This window comes from Herpailurus yagouaroundi, unplaced genomic scaffold (assembly GCF_014898765.1).
Source record: "Herpailurus yagouaroundi ecotype Mexico unplaced genomic scaffold, PumYag 208, whole genome shotgun sequence".
NCBI classification, from domain to species: domain Eukaryota; kingdom Metazoa; phylum Chordata; class Mammalia; order Carnivora; family Felidae; genus Herpailurus; species Herpailurus yagouaroundi.
The window spans coordinates 665676-688462 of NW_024412439.1; the positions used below are offsets into that span (position 1 = coordinate 665676).

The window sequence follows — 22787 nt, forward strand, 5'->3', positions numbered from 1 at the left end:
GTTCTTTCCTCCCTTCTCCTGCGGGAACCCTGGCCGCACAGAAAGAAAACGTGGTGGAGCTGGGTGCCCCACCTGGATGGGTGGCTGTCACCAGGAGCCACACCTGACAGGCTCTCCGCCCCTCTCCCCCAGCTCATTGCCAGAGGAAAAGAACCGGAGCAGCTCCTCCTTTGAGACCTGCCCAAGGCCGAGTGAGAAGCCAGAGGTGGAGCGTGGAGAGCCAGACCCCGAGCAGAAGCGGAGCCGGGCTCGTGAGCGGAGGCGGGAGGGGCGCTCTAAGACCTTTGACTGGGCCGAGTTCCGCCCTATCCAGCAGGCCCTGGCCCAGGAGAGGGCCAGCGCCACTGGGGCCTCTGACGCCCACCCCGAGGCTGAGGCCGGTGAGCTGGAGCGGGAGCGTGCGCGGCGGCGGGAAGAACGCCGTAAGCGCTTTGGAATGCTCGATACTGTGGACGGGCCGGGCACTGATGACACAGCCCTGCGGATGGAGGTCGACCGGAGCCCAGGGCTGCCTATGACCACCGACCTCAAGACCCAGAACGTCCATGTGGAAATTGAGCAGCGGTGGCATCAGGTGGAGACCACTCCTCTCCGGGAAGAAAAGCAGGTGCCCATTGCCCCCCTGCACCTGTCCTCCTCCGAGGATGGAAGTGACCGGCTCTCCACCCACGAGCTGACCTCTCTGCTGGAGAAGGAGGTAATGGGTGGACAGGTGACCGGGTTCCCTGCGACGGCCTTCCCCAGCACCCACTGTGCCTGGTGGTGGCCTGAATGGTTCAGCCACATAATATTGAGGGAATGTGGTCCCTCCTCTCAGGGACTTGCAGACCACTCAGCGAGACAGACACACGGACAGACAGGTCCTTAGAGCACAGTGTAGGCACTGAGAGGTACGGGAGAGTGCCAGATCGGGCAGGGTGGCAGGGAGGGGACACCAGGCTTTCTCAGAAGGAAAAGGCATTAGCCATATGGGAGGGTGGGGGGGGAGGAGAATGCCATATATAGCCGGAGGTGGCCAGAGACTAGGCTAATGGGACCCAGGGCCCAGGTGGGTCCTTGTCCTACCCTGTTTGAGGCAGGAGAGGGGCGTAAGCAGAGTTAGGTTTCCACATTTGGTAGGCGGCCCTGGTTTGAAGGGGCCAGAGCTGGAGGCAGAGACGAGCCAAGCCCCGAGGCTTTCGCGGCAGCCTGGTAACCATTGATGGGAACTGAGGGGGGAGTGGGGCAGGTAGCAGGAGGCAGAGGCTGGATTCTAGCTAGTCAGGTAGATTCGAGATGTAAAACAGAGGCCCCAGGTGACAGGATTGCTGCCCTGCCACCGACTTGAAGGCTGCCCTCTGGGATGCAGAGATGAGCCAGTCCCTGCGTTTGTAACGGTGTACTCGTACGTGAAAGCATGTCCAGAAATCAAATCTGGGAAACTCCGTAGTGAATTTCTAAGTCTGAACGGGGAGTTTCCTGGACAAGAAGGTCCAGCAGTGGACGGCCTTTTAGGAGCGCTCAGCCGCAGGATGTTTTAAATGTGTTCTTTGACACGAGTCGCCAAGTGAAGTGGAAGCGTTGTCACTTCGGCCCGCCTTCATTTCTTACCTTTTTCCTGTCAAGTTCACAAGGCTGACCTTCATCGCTAACATCACCACTTTAATTTCTTTTCCATTTTCTACACACATTAATGTAATAATAAAGTCAAGGTGCAATAAAACAGTTCAAACTCCCATTGCTCTAAACTGTCAAAATGGGCCTGCTGGCCTGCAGGCCACACATGTCAGGCCACGAGTCTGCTGTAGACAGCGGAGTCGGAAAGCCAGGAGTCTCTGTACCTCCCACAGCCTAGCCTGGCGGCGCCCGGCTCATCTGCTGCACATGCAGCTTCCGCTTACCACAGCCGCTCCAGCGGGTGGGCCGGGGGCGCCCACACCCGGCATCCAGTAGGCACCGAAGGAGTGTTTGGAGAACAGGTGGATGGGCGAATGACTGAATTCAAAGCCATTGAAAGCAAGAAGAGTGTGACGTAGCTCGCTTGCTTCGTACGTCTTATGGAACCCTTCAGGAACCCTTTCTGCAAACAGAATTTTGTATGGAATCTGTTATATAAAAGTGGTCAAATGAGTTGTTTCGGCGGAAGCCTGGAGTGAGGGCTGCCCCAGGGCATCAGTGGCCACTGAGGAGACCAGAAGGACCCCAGCAGGGTGGTCATCTTCTTCTTCTTCTTTTTTAATATTTATTTTTGAGGTGGGAGAGGGGCAGAGAGAGAAAGAGAGAGAGGGACAGAGGATCCAAAGCAGGCTCTGCACTGACAGCGGTGAGCCTGACTTGGGGCTTGAACTCAAAAACCGTGAAATCGTGACCTGAGCCAAAGTCGGACATTCAACTGACTGAACCACCCAGGCGCCCCAGGGTGATCTTCTGACAACAGGCACAAAGCCCTCGTTTGCTGGTGGGATCTGCCCACCACATCCTTATAGGGATGTGGGAATTCTGTGGGTACCCAGGGAAACGTCTCCTGTTGTTATCTATGGCTTGAGCTGGAACCTTCAGTTCCAAGTGCTGCAGGTAAAGACGTGATCAGCACATGCACTGAAATGTGGCCACATGGAAGGCCAGCCGGGGAGTCCCATTGTGCTCCGGCCCACCTGGAGCTAGAAACACCTCTGTGGGGGCACCCGGATGGCTCAGTCAGTTAGGCGTCCGACTTCGGCCCAGGTCACGATCTCACGGTTCGCGAGTTTGAGCCCCGCATCGGACTCTGTGCTGACGGCTCAGAGCCTGGAGCCTGCTTTGGATTCTGTGTCTCCCTCTCTCACTGTCCCTCTGCCTCTTGTGCTCTCTCTCTCTCTCAAAAATAAACATTAAAAAGAAAGAAAGAAATGCCTCTGTGGGTCTGTGCTGTGCTGCTGTCTATTCATTGCCATCACTTTGCTTAAAAAATGTGTTGTCTTTTTTGTCCACAGTTGGAGCAGAGCCAGAAGGAGGCCTCGGACCTTCTGGAGCAGAACCGGCTCCTGCAGGACCAGCTGAGGGTGGCTCTGGGCCGGGAACAGAGCGCCCGGGAGGGCTACGTGCTGCAGGTAGGGTTGAGGGGCTGCTGCGGCCCTCGTTCACTTGGCCTTCGGTGTGAAGGGCCCAGGCAGGCTAGGAATGTGCAAAACCTGGCTGAGCGGGGGGCAGCCTCTCCCCAGTGCCGCGCCTCTGGGCTCCTCTGCCGCAGCATCAGGGCTCTGTGTCGTGGGTCGTCTTCATTTTTCACCCTAGCATGACATTTTGGAGAATGTGCCTGAAACCTCTGTATCTGAGGGGTTTTTTTTTGTTTGTTTGTTAATGAAGTCATTCTAGTTGTCTTTCTTCTTGGCTCTCAGAGTACTTAATTATGTATGTATTATAAACGTCACATATTTGTCGTTTTTACTTGCTTTCACAATGGCAGTGTTAGGCCCATTTTACCAACTGAAGAAAATGGGTAACAGCCAGCCCAGTGCTTCCTTACCACTGTAAGTGGCAGAGCTAAAATTGGTTCCTTGTCTGTGACCTTGTGTGTCCCACAGCTGCAGGGCAACCTGGGGCTATTAGCACTAGCCTAGTGGCCCCGCTTCTTATTTTCTGCCCAGGATGAAGTGTCGAGGGAAAGTGTGGTCGCCCAGCCATGAGCTGACTCCTCCAGTGGCTTAACGGGGAGCCTGATAAGAAGGGCAGCAGCCCGAGTCGTGAGCCGAGATCCAAACCCACGCCTCTCCGAGACTGGGGAGCTCCGTGCCTGCGTGCTGGCCAGCAGGCGGCGGGCACTGCCCCAGTGTGTCGCCAGGCAGGAGGACACCTGGACGGGGTCGGCCAGCATCCCAGGCCCTATTCAAGTTCTGGGGTACAAAACTACACACTCCTGCCCCATCCTGCTGACATGCTGCTGGGGAGAGGTGGTCGACGAAGGAGCATTGGGGAAATGCAAGATGGGGTGATGGGGGGGGAGGACCTGAGCTCTTGGCCAAGGCTGAGGATGCGGCCTTCCAGTCAGGGTCCTGCCACTGACCAGTAGAAACTGGTGCCCTTCCCCACGGCCTCAGCCTCCTTGCTTGTGGAGACTTAGAACTTGACCCCAAGGGCCTTTCCGTGTCTCAGTGACCCAGAGTCTCTGTGATACGTGGCTGTGTCGGCATTTCCAGCCTGCGGCACGCCGGTCGTCTTGGTCCGAGTCATGCCAGGCAGCACGTGGACCTCTGGGCAGAGTCTACCTGTCTCCGTGCCGTTTCTTGTTGCATGTTCCCCTTGCCTTCTCTTTCTCCCCCAGCTGTGACCGTGGCCCTGGGTGTCTCGTGTGCCCTGGAACCCCCTCCCCCGCCCCTTCAAGCCAAGTTATGGCCATGCCCAGGCCAGACTCTCAGGCACCAGGCACTGGTGATGGTGGGTGTCCCTCTTTCCCATAAATGTCACTCTAGGGCTTCCTGGGTCATTTCGTGTAGACGTTCCGGGTTTGGGGAGCATCTTTTTAAACCTGCACGAATTCACTTCACATCAGGTGGCAAAGAAACTAGCAGCAGATTTTGCACATTGCTAACCTCTAAGAACCTGCCTCCGTGTCTAACCTGGATGATTGCATGAGCCTGAGCCAAAGCCCCTGGCGAAGCTGGGCGGGGCTGGCCTTTCCGCTAGGTCTAACAACCGTGACTTTTAGCCTCCCTTGGCGCTTTGAACAGGCTTCTAACCAAGTCATTGGGAACGAGCAGGGGAGGGGGCCTTTGGGGTTGAGGGTCAGGAGGAGTCAGCCCCCCCGGGGCGGGCACTGCGCTGCTGGTGCTGGGGAGGAGGAGCCTGCATGCTCGGATGTCGTGGAGTGTAACTGTAACATAACTGAGTGTCACATCTGTGGCTTCCCTGCCAGCAGACCAGACCTAGAGCGAGCCACAGGCAGGCCAAATTCTTAGGCTGGGCTCTTCTCACTCTTGTTCATGTTCTCGTTTTTTTCCCCCTGCATTAATTAGTTCTGTCTCTTCTGCATGCCTTTCAGTTGGGGGAGTCTTGTTTCATTTGTGTTTTGTTTCTTGCATGCTTCACTTTCTTATTTTGAATTCCACAAAGGTTTGTTTGTTTCGTTGATGATCACGTTTTACTCCCTGGTTTCCGTTTCCCCCTCATTTTGTCTTCTTGCAGGTAGAGATTAGTTCTTCCTGTTACTGTAGAGGACGGGCTCCGCTTCCCAAAGGAACATGTTTCAGCTGTCACCTCACTGGCTCCCGAGCAGTGGCTTCCCTTCCTTCTCTCCCCGTCCTAGAAGGAAGTGCCACGTGCCACCCGCCACCCGCCACCCGCACCCCAGTCCTGGCTTTCTTAGGGTTTGTTGCCTAGAGCCGGGTACCCTTTGTGTTGCCAAACAAACAAACAAACAAACAGATCCCGCCGCTCTGCTCCTCCCCCTGTCCTTCCCAGCGATCTCTTGTCCTCCGGTCTGGTCTTCGTTTTGCCCATCAGTGTGCTCCATTATTCAGTTTTGTTTGGTTTAGTTCTCCTAGAAGCCGCTTGGTTAGAGCCGTGTGATGTCCCTGTCCATGTTTTCTGTTTACCTAGAAGCAGCTACTTGCCAAAAAAATTAAGACGGTTTGTCGGATTCTTTTCTTAATTGGAAAAAAAAAAAAAAAAAAATTATGCCGAGGATAAAAGGCAAACCCACCAAGGAGCTTTTCTGTGGTTGACCCTGGCCAGAGGTGTGACACTCAGAACGGGGAGGCCCGAGTGTTACTAACCAGTGTTTAATCGGTTTTTTTAAGACTGAAGTGGCCACCTCCCCATCCGGTGCCTGGCAGAGGCTCCATAGAGTCAACCAGGATCTCCAAAGCGAGCTGGAGGCCCAGTGCCAGCGCCAGGAGCTGGTCACGCAGCAGATCCAGTCCCTGAAGCGCAGCTACGGGGAGGCCAAGGACGCGATCCGGCACCACGAGGCCGAGATCCGGAGCCTCCAGGCGAGGCTCAGCAACGCCGCCGCCGAGCTCGCCATCAAGGAGCAGGCGCTGGCCAAGCTCAAGGGCGACCTGAAGCTGGAGAAGGACAAGGTCCGCGAGCAGCTGGAGGAGCGGCAGCACAGCGAGGCCGCGCTCAGCGCTCAGCTGCAGGCTAGCGAGCAGAAGCTCAAGGGCGCCGAGGCCCTGCTGCTGGAGAAGACGCAGGAGCTGCGCGACCTGGAGCTGCAGCAGGCGCTGCAGCGCGACCGGCAGAGGGAGGCGCAGCGGCTGCAGGGGCGCATCGCCGACCTCAGCCAGCAGCTGAGTGCCAGCGAGCAGGCCCAGAGGCTGATGGAGGAAAAGCTGCAGAGCAACTACGAGGCGCTGCTGGAGAGCTGCGAGAAGGAGAAGCAGGCGCTGCTGCAGAACCTGAAGGAGGTGGAGGACAAGGCCCGCGCCTACGAGGACCAGCTGCAGGACCACGAGCAGCAGGTGGAGGTCCTCCAGAAGGAGAAGCTGAGCGCCAAGTTCGAGGGCAGCGAGGTGGTACGCCAGCTGGAGGAGCGCCTGGAGATGAAGGAGGCCAGCATCCACAAGCTGGCCGAGCACGTCCAGAGCCTCAGGGACGAGCGGGACCTGATCAGGCAGCGCTTCCAGGAGCTGATGGACCGCGTCGCCCTGTCTGACGGGGACGTCGCCGAGCTCCAGGAGAAGCTGAGGGGAAGGGAGGCTGACTGCCAGAGCCTGGAGCACTCCTACAGGAGGGTGGCCAGCCAGCTCCAGAGCATGCACACTCTGCTGAAAGAAAAGGAGGAGGAGCTGAAACACATCAAGGAGATGCACGAGAAGGTTCTGGAAAAGAAAGATCAGGACCTCAATGAGGCTTTGGTTAAAATGGTCGCCCTGGGGAGCAGCTTGGAGGAGACAGAAATGAAGCTCCAGGCAAAGGAAGAGATCTTAAGGAAGTTTGCGAAGGAGTCATCAGAAGACGCGGAGGAGCCGCGGAGCTGCCCGGAAGAGGCGGAGGACGGCATCGTGCTGTCGGGCCCACAACCCCAAGCCGCTGCCGCGCCTCCAGCCTTCCCACATCCGAGGCTCGAGGATGAGGATCCGGGGGCTGTCCCAGGGGAGGAGCGTGGTGACAGCAGCCCCAGGAGAGAAGAGAGTCCAGGGACCCTGAAGTCGGAGGTGCCCGACAGGGAGGGGCCCCCTCAGAGCACAACAAAACCCGACCAGGGAGTACCTGGCGTTAAAAGGCAAAGAATCCGGTTCTCCACGATCCAGTGCCAAAAATACACGCACCCAGATGGGTCTGAGAAGACCTGGACCAGCAGCACGTCCTCCGACACCAGCCAGGACCGGTCCCCCTCGGAAGAGAGCATGTCGTCAGAGGCCACCCCCAGCTCCCTGCCCGCGGCCAGCGACTCCGACACCTATCTCTCCATAATACACTCCCTGGAGACCAAGCTCTACATCACGGAGGAGAAGCTCAAAGACGTGACGGTGAAGCTGGAGAGCCAGCAGGGCCAGAGCCAGGAGGCCCTGCTCGCCTTGCACCAGCAGTGGGCCGGCACCGAGGCGCGGCTCCGCGAGCAGCTCCGCGCCAGCCTGCTCCAGGTCGGAGCGCTGGCCTCCCAGCTGGAGCAGGAAAGACAGACGAGGGCAAAGATGGTCGAAAATCACGTCGGGGAGCTAGGCGACTTCCAGGTAAAGAACAGCCAGGCTCTGGCTTGCTTAGAAAACTGCCGAGAGCAGCTGCGATCCCTGCCGGTGGCCAGCCAGGAGGAAACACAGGACGCGGGAGCGGGCCCCCTGGTCGGCGTGGAGCACGCGCCGGGCAGCAGCGTCCAGGCCGGGAGCCGCTGGCCAGCGCCTGCAGACAGCGGGGCGCAGGCTCAGCCAGAGGAAGGGGCTTTCTCGGAGGTGGGGAAAGCGACTTCACAGCCACTGCACCGGCCTGAACTGAGTGAGCAGGAGCAGCTGAAACTCCTTTCTGACCAGATAGCCCTGGAAGCCTCACTGATCAACCAGATAGCAGACTCTTTACAAAACACAACATCGGATATCTCGCGTGTTCTGCACGAGATTTCTCAGTCAGGAAAGTCGCCACTGGAACCTGAAAGTGCTGCTGTCTGTCCTGGGGCCCCAGCGGACACCTGGGCTAAGAAGGTGCTGGTGGATGGCGAGTTCTGGAGCCAGGTGGAGTCCCTGAGTAAGCACCTGGGAACGCTGGGAGGAGAGGCGGCCGGTGCAGCAGGAGGCGGGCAGCAGAGCGTCCCGCCAGCCCTGGTCCCCGCCCTGGCAGACGCCACGTGGGTCAGGGCAGAGCTCAGCTTCGCCCTGCAGTCGGTGAGGGAGTCATTCCACCGCCGGTTGCAGAGCATCCAGGAGACCCTCCAGGGGACCCAGATGGCGCTGCAGCAGCACAAGCGCGCGCTCGGGGACATCCTGGGGGCCTACCGAACCCCCGACTTTGAGAGAGTGATGCAGCAGGTCTCCGAAGCCCTCCAGCTTCCCGCAGGCATTGAAGATGGCATGCAGGCATCCTGGGACTTGAGCCCGTTGGGAGAAGTGCTGAGTCCTCAAGGAGCCGGCTTCCAGGAGCCCTTCTACTTGTCCACCCAGAGCTCCGGGGCCCTTGTTGCCATTCAGGAGGAGCTCGCCCTGCAGCTTAAAGATAAGGCCAGCCTCTTAGGGGAGATATCTGCCGCTTTAACCTCGCTTCCCCCGGTGGAATCAGTAAGGGATTGCCAGAAGCTTCTCCAGGCATCCCAGAATCTGTCCTGTAACACTTACTTGGGAGGCCTCGGTCAATATTCTTCATTATTAGTTCAGGACGCAATCATTCAGGCTCAGGTGTGTTATGCAGCCTGCAGAATCCGGCTGGAGTATGAAAAGGAGCTCCGGTGCTACAAGGCGTCCTGGCAGAACAGGGGCACCTCCTGTCAGGAGCACGAGCAAGCGGTCGGGGCCCTGAGGGAGGAGTATGAGGGACTTCTCCGGAAGCAAAAGAGCGAGTACCTGGAAGTGATTGCCATCATCGAAAGGGAGAACGCAGAGCTCAAGGCCAAGGTCGCCCAGCTGGACCATCAGCAGAGATGTCTGGAAGAAGCAGAAAGCAAACACAGCGAGAACATGTGTGCCCTGCAAGGGAGGTACGAGGAGGAGATCCGGTGTGTGGTGGAGCAGTTGAACAGGGCGGGGGACACGCTGCAGGCCGAGCACAGCAGAGTCCTGAGTCAGCTGGATGCCTCGGTCAGAGACCGGCGGGACATGGAGAGGCACCACGTGGAGCAGATGCAGAGCCTGGAGGACAAGTTCCAGCTCAAGATCAAAGAGCTGCAGACCATCCACGAGGAGGAGCTGAGGACCCTGCAGGAGCACTACGCCCAGAGCCTCCGCTGCCTGCAGGAGGCCCTGCACCACTACCAGGGGCGGCCCCCCGAAGCCCTGCCGGCTCCCGGCCCCCCGGGGGGCCCTCGGCAGCCCCCCTCCTCCAGCTGGCCCGCAGACCGGCCCCGGGACGCTCCGCAGCCAACCGGGGGAGAGGCTGACTCCATGACGGGGCTGAGAGAGCGCATCCAGGAGCTCGAGGCCCAGATGGACATCATGCGGGAGGAGCTGGAGCACAAGGACCTGGAGGGCAACGCGGCCACGCTGCGGGAGAAGTACCAGAAAGACTTTGAGAACCTTAAGGTTCTGGAGCATCACTTAATTTGCAAGGCAGTTGAGGGGCGGGCATCATGCCGCCTGTCTCGGGGGGCAGCGTCTGCCTCACAGGTCTCTCGGGGTACAGCCGAGACACAGTTCTTGGTTCTGGGTGACTGAACACGCAGAGTCAAGCTGTCCCTCCCCTGACCCCTCGCTGGCGTGCTGTGGTCTCAGAACAGGGCCTGGGCAAGGGTCTAGCCTCCTGCTCAACGTCCACCCCGCCCCCCACCCCATCCCCCAAGGAGGACTCTTGGAAGGACAACAACAGGAGTACCGCGGGACAGAGAGTGTGGTGTCCCCATCACCTCTCTGCTCTGTCCCTCTGTGTGCCCAGCAGGGAAGCCTCTATTGTCCCTGTCCCAGCCTCACCCTCTCTTTCTGCCCCTGAGGAACCCACTCCAGGCCGGTACAGATGCAAACCTGAGAAGCACCCAGGAGAAGGGGCCAGAGGCTCCCTCAGAGGGTGCCTCCTTGTAACTGTCCTAAGAGAGCAGAGCTGGGGCTCCCAAAAGATGGTGTCGAGGGTCCCTCTCCCGTTCCAGCTCCCTGTGGGGACCTGGCACTTAATGGGCACTCTGTGAGAGATGGGCTTCTCTACTGAGCACGCCTCTCGGCTGCTGGTGTCCTTTTCCGGGGGCCGAGAGGGATGACCTCTGCCCAGCAACTGTCCCCCACAGCCCACCGCATTTCACACTCTGCCTCATTAGGCAGAGTACCCAGGCCCTGTCGTGTCAAGGTGACCTTCCCAGGCTCCCTGGGGCCTTGGGCGCGTGGGCCAGTCCGGGTCCTCCCCCACCCCCGTCGTAGCTAGAGGTGCCTGCCTGCGCCTGCCCGGAGCTTCCCCTCAGCTTCTCAGCACCCTCCTCCTGAGCTTCGCCCCATCCCTCGGGGCTGCGCGCAGTAAATGCCCAGGCTCCTCGCAAGACGTCCGTCCCCAGGCAGGTCCCTAGTGTGATGGCGCCTCGCTCAGCCGGTGCCCACAGCTGGCTCCCGCCACACGCGGGGCTGACGCTGCTGTCCGGCGGGCCGCTCGTCCCTGTGGCCCCGGAAGCGGAACAGAAACGTGCTGTGAGTCAGCGGTGTGGTCTTGGCGTCTGTGTGATGGCGCAGCCCGCTGACCATGGACGAGCACGTGTGGTCGTCGGCAAGCCCTCCGACGGCCGAGAGGCCGTTTTCACTGTTCTTTTAACAAAAGTGTACAGGTGACGCCCCCTGTGGCGCTCAGTGTGTGTGAGCACCGCCTGTAGATGGGGGCCAGGCTTACCTTCCAAAGCAACGTGCACAGACACTGTTCCCTAGTGCCCTTCCGGGAGAGGACTCCGCTCCTTCCCGTGACGCCTAGCGGGTCTGTGTGGCCGGGCGCCTGGGCGCATTCACACCTTGTGTCACAGTGAACTGCTTCCCCTCCGTGTTCCGGCACAGTCCCTGTGCAGTGAGGCACTTTCAGCCCTGTGTCAGTCAGCTGGGCACCGATGAGGCCCAAACAGGTGACGTGATCCCACTAGTTAGCGAGAAGTCACGTTGGGGCCTCTGGTAGCGTGACTCTGGGGACCTGGACGCTGCTCGTGCTGTGTATCCTCTGTCGTGTGCCTGTGAGCATCCAGCCCATCCTCCGTGTTCTCACCCCCTCGGGACACAGAAATGACAACCAGACAGGACCCCCAAGGGGGTCTGGCTGATGGCTGTTACTTTGTGCAGAGTTTTGCCTGGGTCAGGGAGACCAGGGTCTTGGCCCGACAGCCCCTCTTCCGACAGCTGTAGGCTGACACCTCCCCTCACAACTCTGCACGGTCGTCATTGACGGACTTTTATTGATCCCAGGGATTACTGGCTTCAAAATTAAAATTTGTTTACAGGGGAATCATTTTTAAACACGTATGCTGTCCAAGGAAGCAGCTGGTCTTTAAAGATCATTCCATGTTTCTGTAGGAAGAATTTTCACCCTTAACTTTTAAGTATTCTAAAGCACTCAAGTCACACTAAACCCTAAAAGACCTACTAGCTGTGTGTTCACTGTGAACCAGAGCATGCCAGAGGAAAGATGAGGGGCTTGGAGAGGGCCGGGGGCCGGGAGCCACAGCCCTCCACTTCCTCCAGCTGGCCTGTGGTGTGAGCGGAGGCCCCCAGCTTCCAGATGGGAGCCACCTGGGAGAAGTAATGCCCAGGTCATGGTGGACAAGAGTTAAGACCATTTGCACAGTGCAGCCAGTCTGTGGAGATGAAGTCGAGACTGTGACCACGAATTCAAAAATACTGACTAGAGAATCTCAGGCCACTCAGTTACTGCGGTGGCTCAGACAGGGACACCCAAGTGTGGTGATTTGATTCCTTTGTGTCCTTTCTTGAATCCACGTGCAAGAAGATTGACCAAAGAACATATAGGTTGGGAGGGAGGAGCCCCACCATACTTTGCATTTGGGATCTAACATGGCCATATTCTTCAGGTTTGTTTTTTTTTTTTTAATCACCGAAAGGCCTGATCCCTACTCTGAATGAGATCTTGCGAGGGATTGAGACAGAGAGTGTACCTCCATGCCCAAAACAGCTGCACATCCCACCCTCTCACGGCCGTGTGGCACGTTCACCTGCCCCTCTGATAAGAGCAGTCTGATTAGCCATGCCCGGGGTTCTCTGTGTGGATGTGTAGGATGGTTTGATCCCGTCTTAGGGTGTACCTGTGTGCTTCCCCCAAACCCGTGTCCAGGTAATAAACCAGCCTGCGTTGTAACAAGACATGAACCGGACAAGCTTGGAAAGCAGTTCTGTTATGTCTCTCGTTTCAGTTAGTTAATCAGTGCCCCTCTCTGTCTTCCTTGAAAGAGGAAGAAGGAAGATGCAGGCTGGAAGAGAAGAGATCGTGTGGCCTAACCTGAGTCCCCCAGTGGACACCAGTTTAGGGTGGCCAGCTGGTTAGTGGCAGGGCCAGACCCCCTGGGCTGTGTGCTCCACCCCCCGCCCCCTGTCCTCACCAGAGTCCCCATCATTCACAGGATGGTCCTGGCTCCCTCCAGCTGGCAAAGACTCGTCCCTGTTTGTGATTGCTTATGAAATGCCCTGTTTGGTGCCGTATAACTCGAACCAGACACAGCCAGTCTCTTCTCCCTCCCTGTGGTCAGTCCTGCCCAGCAGCAATTCTATAAAGGTCCAGAATCAGCTATTTTCAGTTCCACTGCAGCCTCTTCCCGCCACAGTACCGACTTTCCACAAAGCAGGATTCAGAACAATCATGGAAATAAGAGAACGTAGAGCTATAAACTCTCTTCTAAATGCCGATAGCATGAAACACCCAGCAGCATCGGTGGGAGACTGCACACAGGCGTCAGATGCTCCATTGGCTCCGTGCGCGGTGTCAGGGAGCCTGCCGCCTGGACCAGGGAGCCTAGAGGGGCCGGGCTGCTGGCGCACTGATAAACAGAACACCCAGCTGAAAGGTAAAGAAATCCATGGAGTCCCTTTTGCATCTTACAGGCTACGTGCGAGCGAGGGTTTGCTGCGATGGAAGAAACGCACCAGAAGAAGATCGAGGACCTGCAGAGGCAGCACCAACGGGAGCTGGAGAAGCTGCGAGAGGAGAAGGACCGCCTGCTGGCTGAGGAGACGGCGGCCACCATCTCAGGTGGGAGCTGGGCCTGGGAGCCAGTTTAACCCCAGGGGCGTGGCAGGTGGCCGGCTTCCTGAGCTGACTGCACGGGCTTTTGCTTGAGACTTAAGCTTCATTATCCAAGAGAATCTTTCTCTGACAGTTCTCTGGTTTTGGGGGCCCTCCGAGGGCTTGCAGGCCCAGAGCCGGCACCCCCAGCTACACCTGAGGGGCTGTCCACAGCCCTCTGACCACATGAGACCCCCTCTGCCCCCAGTGCCTGGTAACATCAGCACAGAGGAGCTGCGGCAGGAGCCTGGCGAGGAGACCGTATCACAGGGCCGACGCAGTCTGCCCTGAGCAAGCATTGGTGCCGTCGGTTTTGTGTTACCTTCCTTTCGTGTAACCCTGCTTTATGGTGGTTTGTCATTTTAGGGTTAAAGAAACAAATACACCAACCTGAACACGTGCTTGTTTTGTAAACTCATGCTTGATTTCAGTGTCGACACTTATTTCGTCAGTTTGGCTCTCTTCTAACACACGGGGAAAAAAATGCACCCGCATCCCTCTTGTGGTGGGAGTTCCCTGGAAATTGCTTGGCTCGTGCCTGCCTCAGAGAATCGGTTTGGGAGAAGCCTGCCTGACCGCTCGTGAGACCACGAGCGACTTAACAGTGGGCAGCCATCAGGCTGTCCTGTCCGCCTTGCCCCCGGAGCCTCTCGTGCTGATGGCCATGTCTTTGCAGCCATTGAAGCCATGAAGAACGCCCACCGGGAGGAGATGGAACGCGAGCTGGAGAAGAGCCAGCGGTCCCAGATCAGCAGTATCAACTCGGACATCGAGGCCCTACGACGGCAGTACCTGTGAGTCTGCTTCCTGCCCACTGGGGGCGGCCCTTGTGGGCCGGGCTCTGGAGGGAGGCCCTTCGGATGGGGAGGGACACCTTTCCTGTGGCTTTGTAAGAGCCACAGGGACACGGGTCCCAAGGGTGGGCATTGGCGGAGGCCTGAGGGCTCTGAGAGCACCTCAGCCACCCTTCCTGAGGGGCCGAGCACCTTCCCAGTTCCACTAGTGGAAGAAGCAGCCTTTTCCAAGAGGTCCAGGCTGCTGACAGCAGCATCACAAGGCTTTGATTTTCTGAGCATGGTTAAAGCCTGGTCCTGGTTATCAGACGCAAAGTACCTCAAAAGTTAGCGTTGAAAACAAATCACCAGAGTGAATTCTCTGCTGACATGAGAGTTTTGTCCGTGGGACTGTTAAGCTACTTGGGAGAGGAGCAAGTCAGGCTACAGGACAGATTCTGTAAGCCTGCGGTGCTTTTTTCGTTGTTTATTCATTTTGAGAGAGAGAGCATGCGCGAGCAGGGGAGGGGCGGAGAGAGAGGACAGAGAGAGTCCTAAGCAGGCTCCGCACTGTCAGTGCAGGGTCCGGCACGGGACTGGATCCCATGAAAACCGCGAGATCACGACCTGAGCCAAAATCGAGTCAGACACTTAACCAGCTGAGCCCCCCGGGCGCCTTGTAGTACTGTTTAAGTGTCCCTGTTTTAGCTGGATACGAACTTGCTGAGGCCACAGAATAAATGCACGGGCCCCCCTCTCTGCTCAGCCTTTGCCTTGTGTCTCATCGTTCCTCAAGTTTCGCAGAAGGGGCTCACAGAGCCTGTTAGAGGCCTGGCCCCGGGCGTGAGGGCGCAGAGGTGAGTGGTGACCTCTCCCCAGGGAGGAGCTGCAGTCCGTGCAGCGGGAGCTGGAGGTGCTCTCGGAGCAGTACTCGCAGAAGTGTCTGGAGAACGCCCACCTGGCCCAGGCGCTGGAGGCCGAGCGCCAGGCCCTGCGGCAGTGCCAGCGTGAGAACCAGGAGCTCAACGCCCACAACCAGGTGAGCCGGCGGCCAGGCGAGCCCGAGGTGGAGTTGGGAACCGGGCCTCACGTGAGGTGCGGTGGCCCCGAGCTCCTGAGCCACGGAGCGGCCCCGCCCCCCCGTCCACAGGCTTCTCCCTGACGTCTGACGTCTCCTGGCATATTGACGGAAACTCCCTGCGGGTGGCGGAGCTGGGACCGTCTGCCACCTGAACCAGCTGTTTCACTTTGGAGTCACTTTGGCTCCAGCCGATCTGGGCTCTCTGAGATGCCTCAGTCTCTCCTGAGCGTCTCTGGATTTCTGCTTCGTCACTGCTGAGCAGGGCCCGAGAGGGAGCGTCATTGCATCTGGTCCAGGTCTCCTGTCCCCGTGGCTGGGACTGTATTTAATCGTCTCCCAGTCGAGTCCATACACTGTTCACACTTTTTTTGTCAGATTATTCTTTTAAATTTTGCCTATTCAGAAAATCGGGGTACATTTAAAATCCTGGCTAATGGAAAGGCTCAAGGTAGATATAGTTTGATAAAAGCTACTCTGGGGTACCAAATTGGACCACTATCTGCGTGACCCACTGCTGGTCTTCCGCAGGCACGGAGTTGGCCAGCTCCAGACTCAAGGTCTCCGTGGGCCTACGGTCAGCCCGTAGGAGGGCGCTGTGGTGGGACTGGTTCCGCCTAGTCACTGCAGTGGCCTAACATGTCCAGTTGTTAGTTGGAAAAAATGGTTCAGAAAGTGAGCAGGGAGGGCCTAACCCTGTGGAAACTCAGTTAAGCAAACCGTGAGACGCACGGATGCTAGTTATGGTGACAGAAAGGTATCGAGGTATCCTGCATACGCAATTCAGCAGATGCTTACAGAGCCCACGTGAACAGCTTCTGCAAGGATATAAATCACAGGCGGTGACAGACTCACACGTTAAATCTAAAACGCCACGGTGTGTGTGCGCACAAGCACTGCCCATGGCCTCCTGTGCTCACACAGGAAACCGACCTCTCCTGGTTGTGTCGTGTGAGTGCTGCCCCCAGGTGGCTCGGTTAAGCATCCTTTTGTGCCGTGTTGCTGTCTCGCAGGAGCTGAACAACCGCCTGGCTGCAGAGATCTCACGGTTACGGACGCTGCTGACCGGGGATGCCGGCGGAGAGGCCGCTGGCTCACCTCTCACGCAGGGCAAGGATGCCTATGAGTTAGAGGTACCACTCAGCCCCTCCCCGAGCCGTGCACCACACGAGCCCCAAGTGGGGACCGAGAGGTGGCCCTTAGCTTATGGTATCATTGCAGGGATGAGAGTCGGAGACAGCAGGAGGGGAAGTACGTGGAAGGATCCAGATCACCCCAAGGGCGACAAAAGACACTAGCTGCCAGGCAGCATGGGGTCCGTGGCAGGAGTGGGGGACCTCTTGGGAGGCCACGGGGACCTTTGACCCCATGGCCACACCACAGATACCGACCACCTGAAGTGAAACATTTCATAGCTGTGTGAACACCACAGCCGCTTGCAGTTTTAAGTCAGAATGATTGATTTGTATGTCTTTTTATAAAAGCACCTAGAGTCTTTCTCCCCATTCAGTTAAAATTTGGTCATGAAAATATGCTCAGTGACGTGAAGGGAGGCTGAGTGGGTTCAGGAAAAGTTTCAGCAGGATGCTTTCATGGGCCCAGTCCCGGGAGCTCACCATGGCCCCTCGGCCGAGAAACAGGACTCTCGGGTCCAGGAGGAATCGCAGTGATTCCTTTCTGTTTCTGTATGTGATGTGCAGGCTGTTAGCAACGGTTAAGTGTGTTTGGTGGCATTTCTGGCCGCATGTTGGCAGGGAGGAGGACGAGGACAGTGTCTGCTTCCCAGGGCATGGAGACGTTCCCTGCTCGGCCCTCATCTTTGCTTTCAAGACTCTGGAAGTCCCTTTGCTGCTGAATGTCAGTCCCTAACCTCTCTCTCATTCTAGGTCTTATTGCGGGTCAAGGAGTCAGAAATACAGTACCTGAAACAGGAGATCAGCTCTCTCAAGGACGAGCTACAGACGGCATTGCGGGTAATGGCACCTGCCGTGGGGGACAGACCTGGGGATGGGCTCAGGGTGGAGGTCCCGTGCACTCCAGTCGCAGGCTCTTCTAGAGTGGATTTCATTTTTATGAGGGACGTGCTTTCAAAAAATTGAGTTCTTTCTTTTTTTTTTTTTTAAGTTTATTTATTTTGAGAGAGAGAGAGAGAGAGAGAGAGAGAGAGAGACAGAGAGCATGAGCAGGGGAGGCGCAGAGAGAGAGAGGGAGTGAGAGAATCTCAAGCAGGCTCCGCACTGTCCGTGCAAGAGAACCGTGAGATCGTGACCTGAGCCGAGATCAAGAGTCAGACGCTTAACCGACTGAGCCACCCAGGCGCCCCTCAAAGTTGAGTTCTCTTAAAACAGCATTTAAGCAGGTCCTTGTTCTCCGTGCCTCTTGTGTGCTTTGGCGGGGACTGTGAGACCAAACAGAAATGTTGTCCTGGAAAGTGAGAGTTTGGTGAAGCCCACTTATCTCCACCAGGACATTCTTGGAATCAGAGAGGAGATGACGGAATCCCTGGGGGCCATTCAGTCACTTAGGAAATCCAAGACAGAGGAGGGGGTTTCCGGGAGGTCTTCAGTGGCTCAAGTCTATGCCCGTGCTTGCCAGAGCTCCCGGGGAGTCTCGTCCCGCGTTGAGACGGACTCTCAGCTATGCCTGTTTGACTTTGTGTTGAGTTCCTGCCTCTGGAAAACGGGCGCCGACCCGCCTCTCCTGACTGCCCACGGCATCCCTCAGTCGTTCTGCGGAAGCGTTCCAGCCCCGGGAGACGGACCACCCGGCCTGGCCCTAACCACCACTTGCCTCTGTCCTTTTTATCCCCAAGGACAAGAAGTATGCTAGTGACAAGTACAAGGACATCTACACAGAGCTCAGCATCGTGAGAGCAAAGGCCGACTGTGACATCAGCAGGTTGAAAGAGCAGCTGAAAGCAGCAACGGAAGCACTGGGTGAAAAGTCCCCTGAAAACACCCCTGTGTCCGGATATGGTGAGTCCTCCAGGCTCTGGGCCCGGACGAGCTGTGGTCAGACAGTTTCACCAGCACCCGAGTGAAGGCAGAAGAGTCTTCTCTGTATTTACACCTGAGTTTCATCGGAGAAGGCACTGGGGCTGGAGGGTGCCCTGGCTTCCACAGGCTCCCCAGGGTTGGGAAACCATCTTCCTCTCAGCATGCCGGTGGGGACGGTGTACTGATGGCTTTGAAGGGGACGTTGCTCCGTTAGCGTGTGTTTTCACAGTAATAACAGGTTGCATTTTTTGCATTTTTTTCTGTTTTCCTCAAGAACTCAATAGCTTGGTGACAGCAGCTGTCACCAGTTGCTTGACCCTGGGGCTTAACCATAAAATCTGTAAGAGGCCATGGGGGCAGGAGAGGGGGAGGGGAGGGGCAGGGGAGGACAGTCCCCCCCGAAGACGTGTTGTAGAGTAATATCCAGCAAATTCAGCTGTTGACTCTCAACCAGCCAAGCACTAGCGGTCGCGGGGGTGCTGGCCGCCAGGTAGAAGAAAGGTCACTTGTGTTGCTGCCAGAGGCGGGCAGGCAGCACGAGAGCACCATCTATAATCGAACTGTAGACTAACCCTGGAGGCTGACAAAGTGACGACAGTGGCCGCTTCCAAGGCGGAGCCTGGGGTGGCAGGGGCCACGGAGAGAGGAAGACGTGGAATTTGGGGGAGAATGCATATATCCCGGGACCTGCCAGTTTAACTTCTGAAGAACCAAGAGCACAGAGATGTGCAAACAAGGATATTTAGCGGTTGCGGCAAATAGAGGATCATGGCTTCTTAAAAGAGGCCAGGTAGAGATTGTGTCTCGACGTGGAAAGAGATCCCCAAGTGTGCTAAGTGTAAGCCCCACCCCCAGCAGGACACAGGGTGCGGTGCGACCCAGTGAACGTTCGTTTAAGCAGCCATGTTTAAGAAGCCTGCAGGACTGTGCACCAGACTGCGAATGGGGTTGTCTCCGTGGGGGGTGGGTTACGATGGGTCGTAACAGTCCCGGGTTGTCAGGGGGAAGGTGTGGTTAAATAAGCAGCGGGACAGTTGGTCCGCTCGGCAGTTAGGGCCGCGGCGCGGTCCCAGAGTGAAGCGCACCAGCCGCCCTGCCGAGTGCCGCTCGATCCAGTGTCCCGCACCAGCGAGGACGGCCTAGCCGCGTGCACACAGGCGTCCTCCGGTGCTTCCCGCACTTTGAGTTGTTCCGAGAAGGATCTAGTGTGTTTTACGGTTACTGGCTTTGTGCTCTCTCAAAGCTGTGTAAGGAAATGTCGTGAGTGTGGCAATAAAAACATGCTTTGGAGATTTTTTAACATTCAGTCTGATTCCCTGGGGTTTTTTAAAACCAAAGTAACGGTTCTGTTTGTTCTTTCAGATATAATGAAATCTAAAAGCAACCCTGACTTCTTAAAGAAAGACAGATCCTGTGTCAGCCGGCAACTCAGAAACATCAGGTCCAAGGTGAGTCTGGCATCCTGCCCCCAGCTGTGTGGGGCTCTTGGACTTTAGGGAGAGGAGCTGGAGTCAGAGCCCACCACGGGCCGCAGCAGAGGGTCCCCAGGTCCCAGAACTCATCTGGCTCCACATGCCTACCCACTGGGCCAGTTCTGGTGGCTTCGAGCCCCAGAAGCTCCTTCGTGCCGAGGTGGAACCAAGTTTCGTCAGTGACGATTGAGGGGCCAGGCCTCTGAGAAGCAGGGCTCGGAGTGAATTCGACCTTAGACGTCCAAGGCCGGATTTCACCCCAGTGCCCTCCTGGGCCAGCCCCACTGTCTGCACTGTTCTGCACACGTCCCTAATTTAATACGACGCCACCTGCCTTCGAGAGAGGAAGCTGCCTACGCCTCTTGCCCCAGCCACGTGGTAGCACCTCCTGGCGCATGGCCCCCACCCCGCCGAGCGCCTCTCCACGGGAAGGACGGGCGGAGGGTGGGAGTAGCGAGCATGTTGCATTTAGGATTTATTGTGTGTGTCTTATTTTTTGCTCTTTCCTCTGACAGTCCGTAATTGAGCAGGTCTCATGGGATAACTGAAACGAGCCCGCTTCCAGGTCCCCTGTCATGTAGGTAAACCACCTCTCACCACCCACCCATCTGCCGCCCTCGAGGGGGCGGCAGGCTGCATGCACGGCTCACACCTCCATAGCAAGCTCCTTGTTTTATCGCTCCAGCAAGCACATACGCAGCCCGGGTCAGGTTCCCCTCACCTGTTATTAACGGGTTAACGGGCACTGGAACCTCCTACTAGGCTTGACCCTTTGCCGAGGGGAGCATCCCCCTAGCTTGGCAGGTGGTCCACAGAGGCGGCGTCTCGGGTGGGCGTGGGCTCGCGAGTGGCCCCCGGCGGTGGTCAGAGTACAGGTCGAATGATCGGCGTATTCCACGTTCTCTGGGGTAAACCCTCCAGAAGGGACCCGGCAGGGACCCGGCCGCCACTGGCAAACAGGGTCTCGCATCTTGGAGAACCCCCGCACCGAGTTAACGGGCCAAGGCAGGGCCGGACCCCGGTATTCAGGGAGCCAGCACGTCGCGGGGATGGCCAGGAAAACGGCTCAGCAGAGCGAGAGGACCAGGAGGGGTCGGGGCTGAATGTTTACCAGCACTTTGGGGCTGTTTTTAACAAAAGGAAAAGCTTCTTTCTGGGTGCTGTGGAAGGCGGTTGGGGGCACCCAGGTGCTGGCTGAGAAATACCAGCCTCTCTGAAAACAAACAGGACAGTGGGCCCGTGCCTGGACACCCCCAGCCTGCCACCAGGCCGGCGTCCCAGTCACACAGCCTCTCGCTCCCGGTGTGCCTCTGGCCGAGCCGACCCGATCTCATTAGTTCTCTGACCACAGTCCTGGCGGTGACGCCGACGGGCCCAGGGCCACACACCGGCTCCTTGTGCTCGTGTGTCCGCGGCTCACTCTGAGGATCCACGGGCCGGCATCCTCCGTCTGAGGGGCTTCAGCCCGATGGCTCTGGGGGAAGCGGGTTTGTTTTAAAAGGAAGACTTTTAAGAAAACACAAGTTTTAAACCTAGTCAGTTTGGTTTTATTTAATTCTGCTACAGTCCCAAGTCACTTAGAACCAGATATGGCTGAGGCTTGATTGAAAACTTTGGGCTTTTTCTGTAAACGTGAAAAACACTCTGTTTAGCAAAAGGAGAACTTCTTTTGTTTACGGTTTTCTTATTGAAGGTTCTACTTCCTGTTTGAGGTTGAACCGTAGCCGCTGTAAGTTCACTGTTGATGATTTAGGCCTGTTGCCCATCCCGGCAAATGACAGGCGATGAAAAGCTTCTGCTGCGCCCTCCCGGGACCTGGCTGCGGTCAGGCCACCCCGTCGGAACACACTGTGTTTCCCGGGGGTATGTCTGAGTTTGTCCCTTCTGGAAGAAAGGCCAGAAAGTCAGTGACAAGACCAATAAGGGACTTTGCAGTGATGTGCCGGGAAGACCTTTTTTGCTGGCCAGGAGGCAGCTAAAGGCAAGGTGGAGAGTGAGGGCACTGTCGGGCACACCCACGAAGGTCGGGGCCTCCGGCGCAGCCTCAGACCCTCGGGGGTGCCAGCACCCAAATGAGAGGGGTAAGGAGGCCAGGAATGGGGTTTTCCCAGATGTGTTCGAGTCCACGTGACTTGGCCAAGTTTCCAGTGTCTCTGTGACACACTGTCCCCCTGGCCTGAGTAGAAGGGGACCTTGCAGATGTCCTTAAGGACACCTCTTGTGATGCCAGGCAGGCCTAGGCCTGTTTGCAGTATCCACCGGTGCTCACTCTTCGGACGTGCGCCGTCCTTTTACCCGGATGTATTTGGAGATCCCTCCCCGCCCCGCTCCCACTCCACCACCACAGGAAGACCCGGGAATGAGGTTGCCCAGAATCCACACCTGTCGGTGGTGCTCTTTGATGTGGGATCTGATGTGTCCTCGTAATGCCCTTTGTTGATGTTCTCTTTCCGTATCCTGCCTCACTCAAAAGGATAGACAGTCTCAGCTCCCACACAGTCAAAGCAAGCCCGTTGCTTCAGAGCCTCGTGGCTTTTCTGAGATCGAGACCAGAGCGGACCTTTCCCACGGGGTCCTCATAGAGGCCCCCGTCCGGTGGTCTGAGTTTGGGGTCACGGAGGCAGTTGTTGGAGAGACCAGCCCTGTGGGAGGAACGAGCCCCAGAGGAGCTGGCCGTGTATACCCCGGGAGCCCTCGTCTGGGTGCACAGGGTCAGCACGGGGGTCACTTACTTTCTACCTTGATAGCTCAGCTCTGGCGCACAGCGGTATGTGACCCTGAGCCCATGGCCTCGGGCTGCCCCTCGCCGCCCTGCTCCCCAACTGCCTGTCCCGAGCACAGCAGGGACTCCTGACACCGGAGAGCCCACCGGAAGCGGAACGTTTGCTCTCCCTCTGTCCGAGGACCCTCCCCACCAAGTCCCCCGCCAGAACAAAGCGGTGCGGCAAGTGACGGGCCAGCTGGCACTTAGGTGTGGAGCCTCCCGCACCGCGGCCACGTCCAGCACCTGACGCTTCTCTGCCCGTGGCTGCCCCTTGACCTGAAGCACTGGGGGAAAGACCCGAGAGCGGACGAGGCGGTTATGTGCATTAAGGAAATTTACACTTCAGGGCGGGACACGGATTTGCCCCGCTGAGTCCTCCGCTGAGTGACCCAGCGGCAGGCTTCAACAGGGCCCCTGATG

At 57.5% G+C, this 22787-nt stretch overlaps 1 protein-coding gene across 8 annotated transcripts in view; it reads left to right on the plus strand.

Annotated features, from left to right (window-relative positions):
* Positions 1–22787, plus strand: part of MPRIP (myosin phosphatase Rho interacting protein) — a 154568-nt gene that overhangs the window by 123495 nt on the left and 8286 nt on the right. For 4 of the 8 annotated variants that reach the window (XM_040452980.1, XM_040452981.1, XM_040452986.1 and 1 more), the window contains 10 exons: positions 133–697; positions 2952–3068; positions 5754–9620; positions 13104–13251; positions 13961–14078; positions 14937–15096; positions 16149–16268; positions 17022–17108; positions 17948–18110; positions 19494–19579. In XM_040452980.1, the coding sequence (XP_040308914.1) occupies positions 133–697; positions 2952–3068; positions 5754–9620; positions 13104–13251; positions 13961–14078; positions 14937–15096; positions 16149–16268; positions 17022–17108; positions 17948–18110; positions 19494–19579 (5431 nt within the window). Of the gene's footprint in view, positions 1–132; positions 698–2951; positions 3069–5753; positions 9621–13103; positions 13252–13960; positions 14079–14936; positions 15097–16148; positions 16269–17021; positions 17109–17947; positions 18111–19493; positions 19580–20118; positions 20185–22787 lie in introns of all 8 variants that reach the window. The other 4 variants (XM_040452985.1, XM_040452983.1, XM_040452988.1 and 1 more) reach the window with 4 other exon arrangements.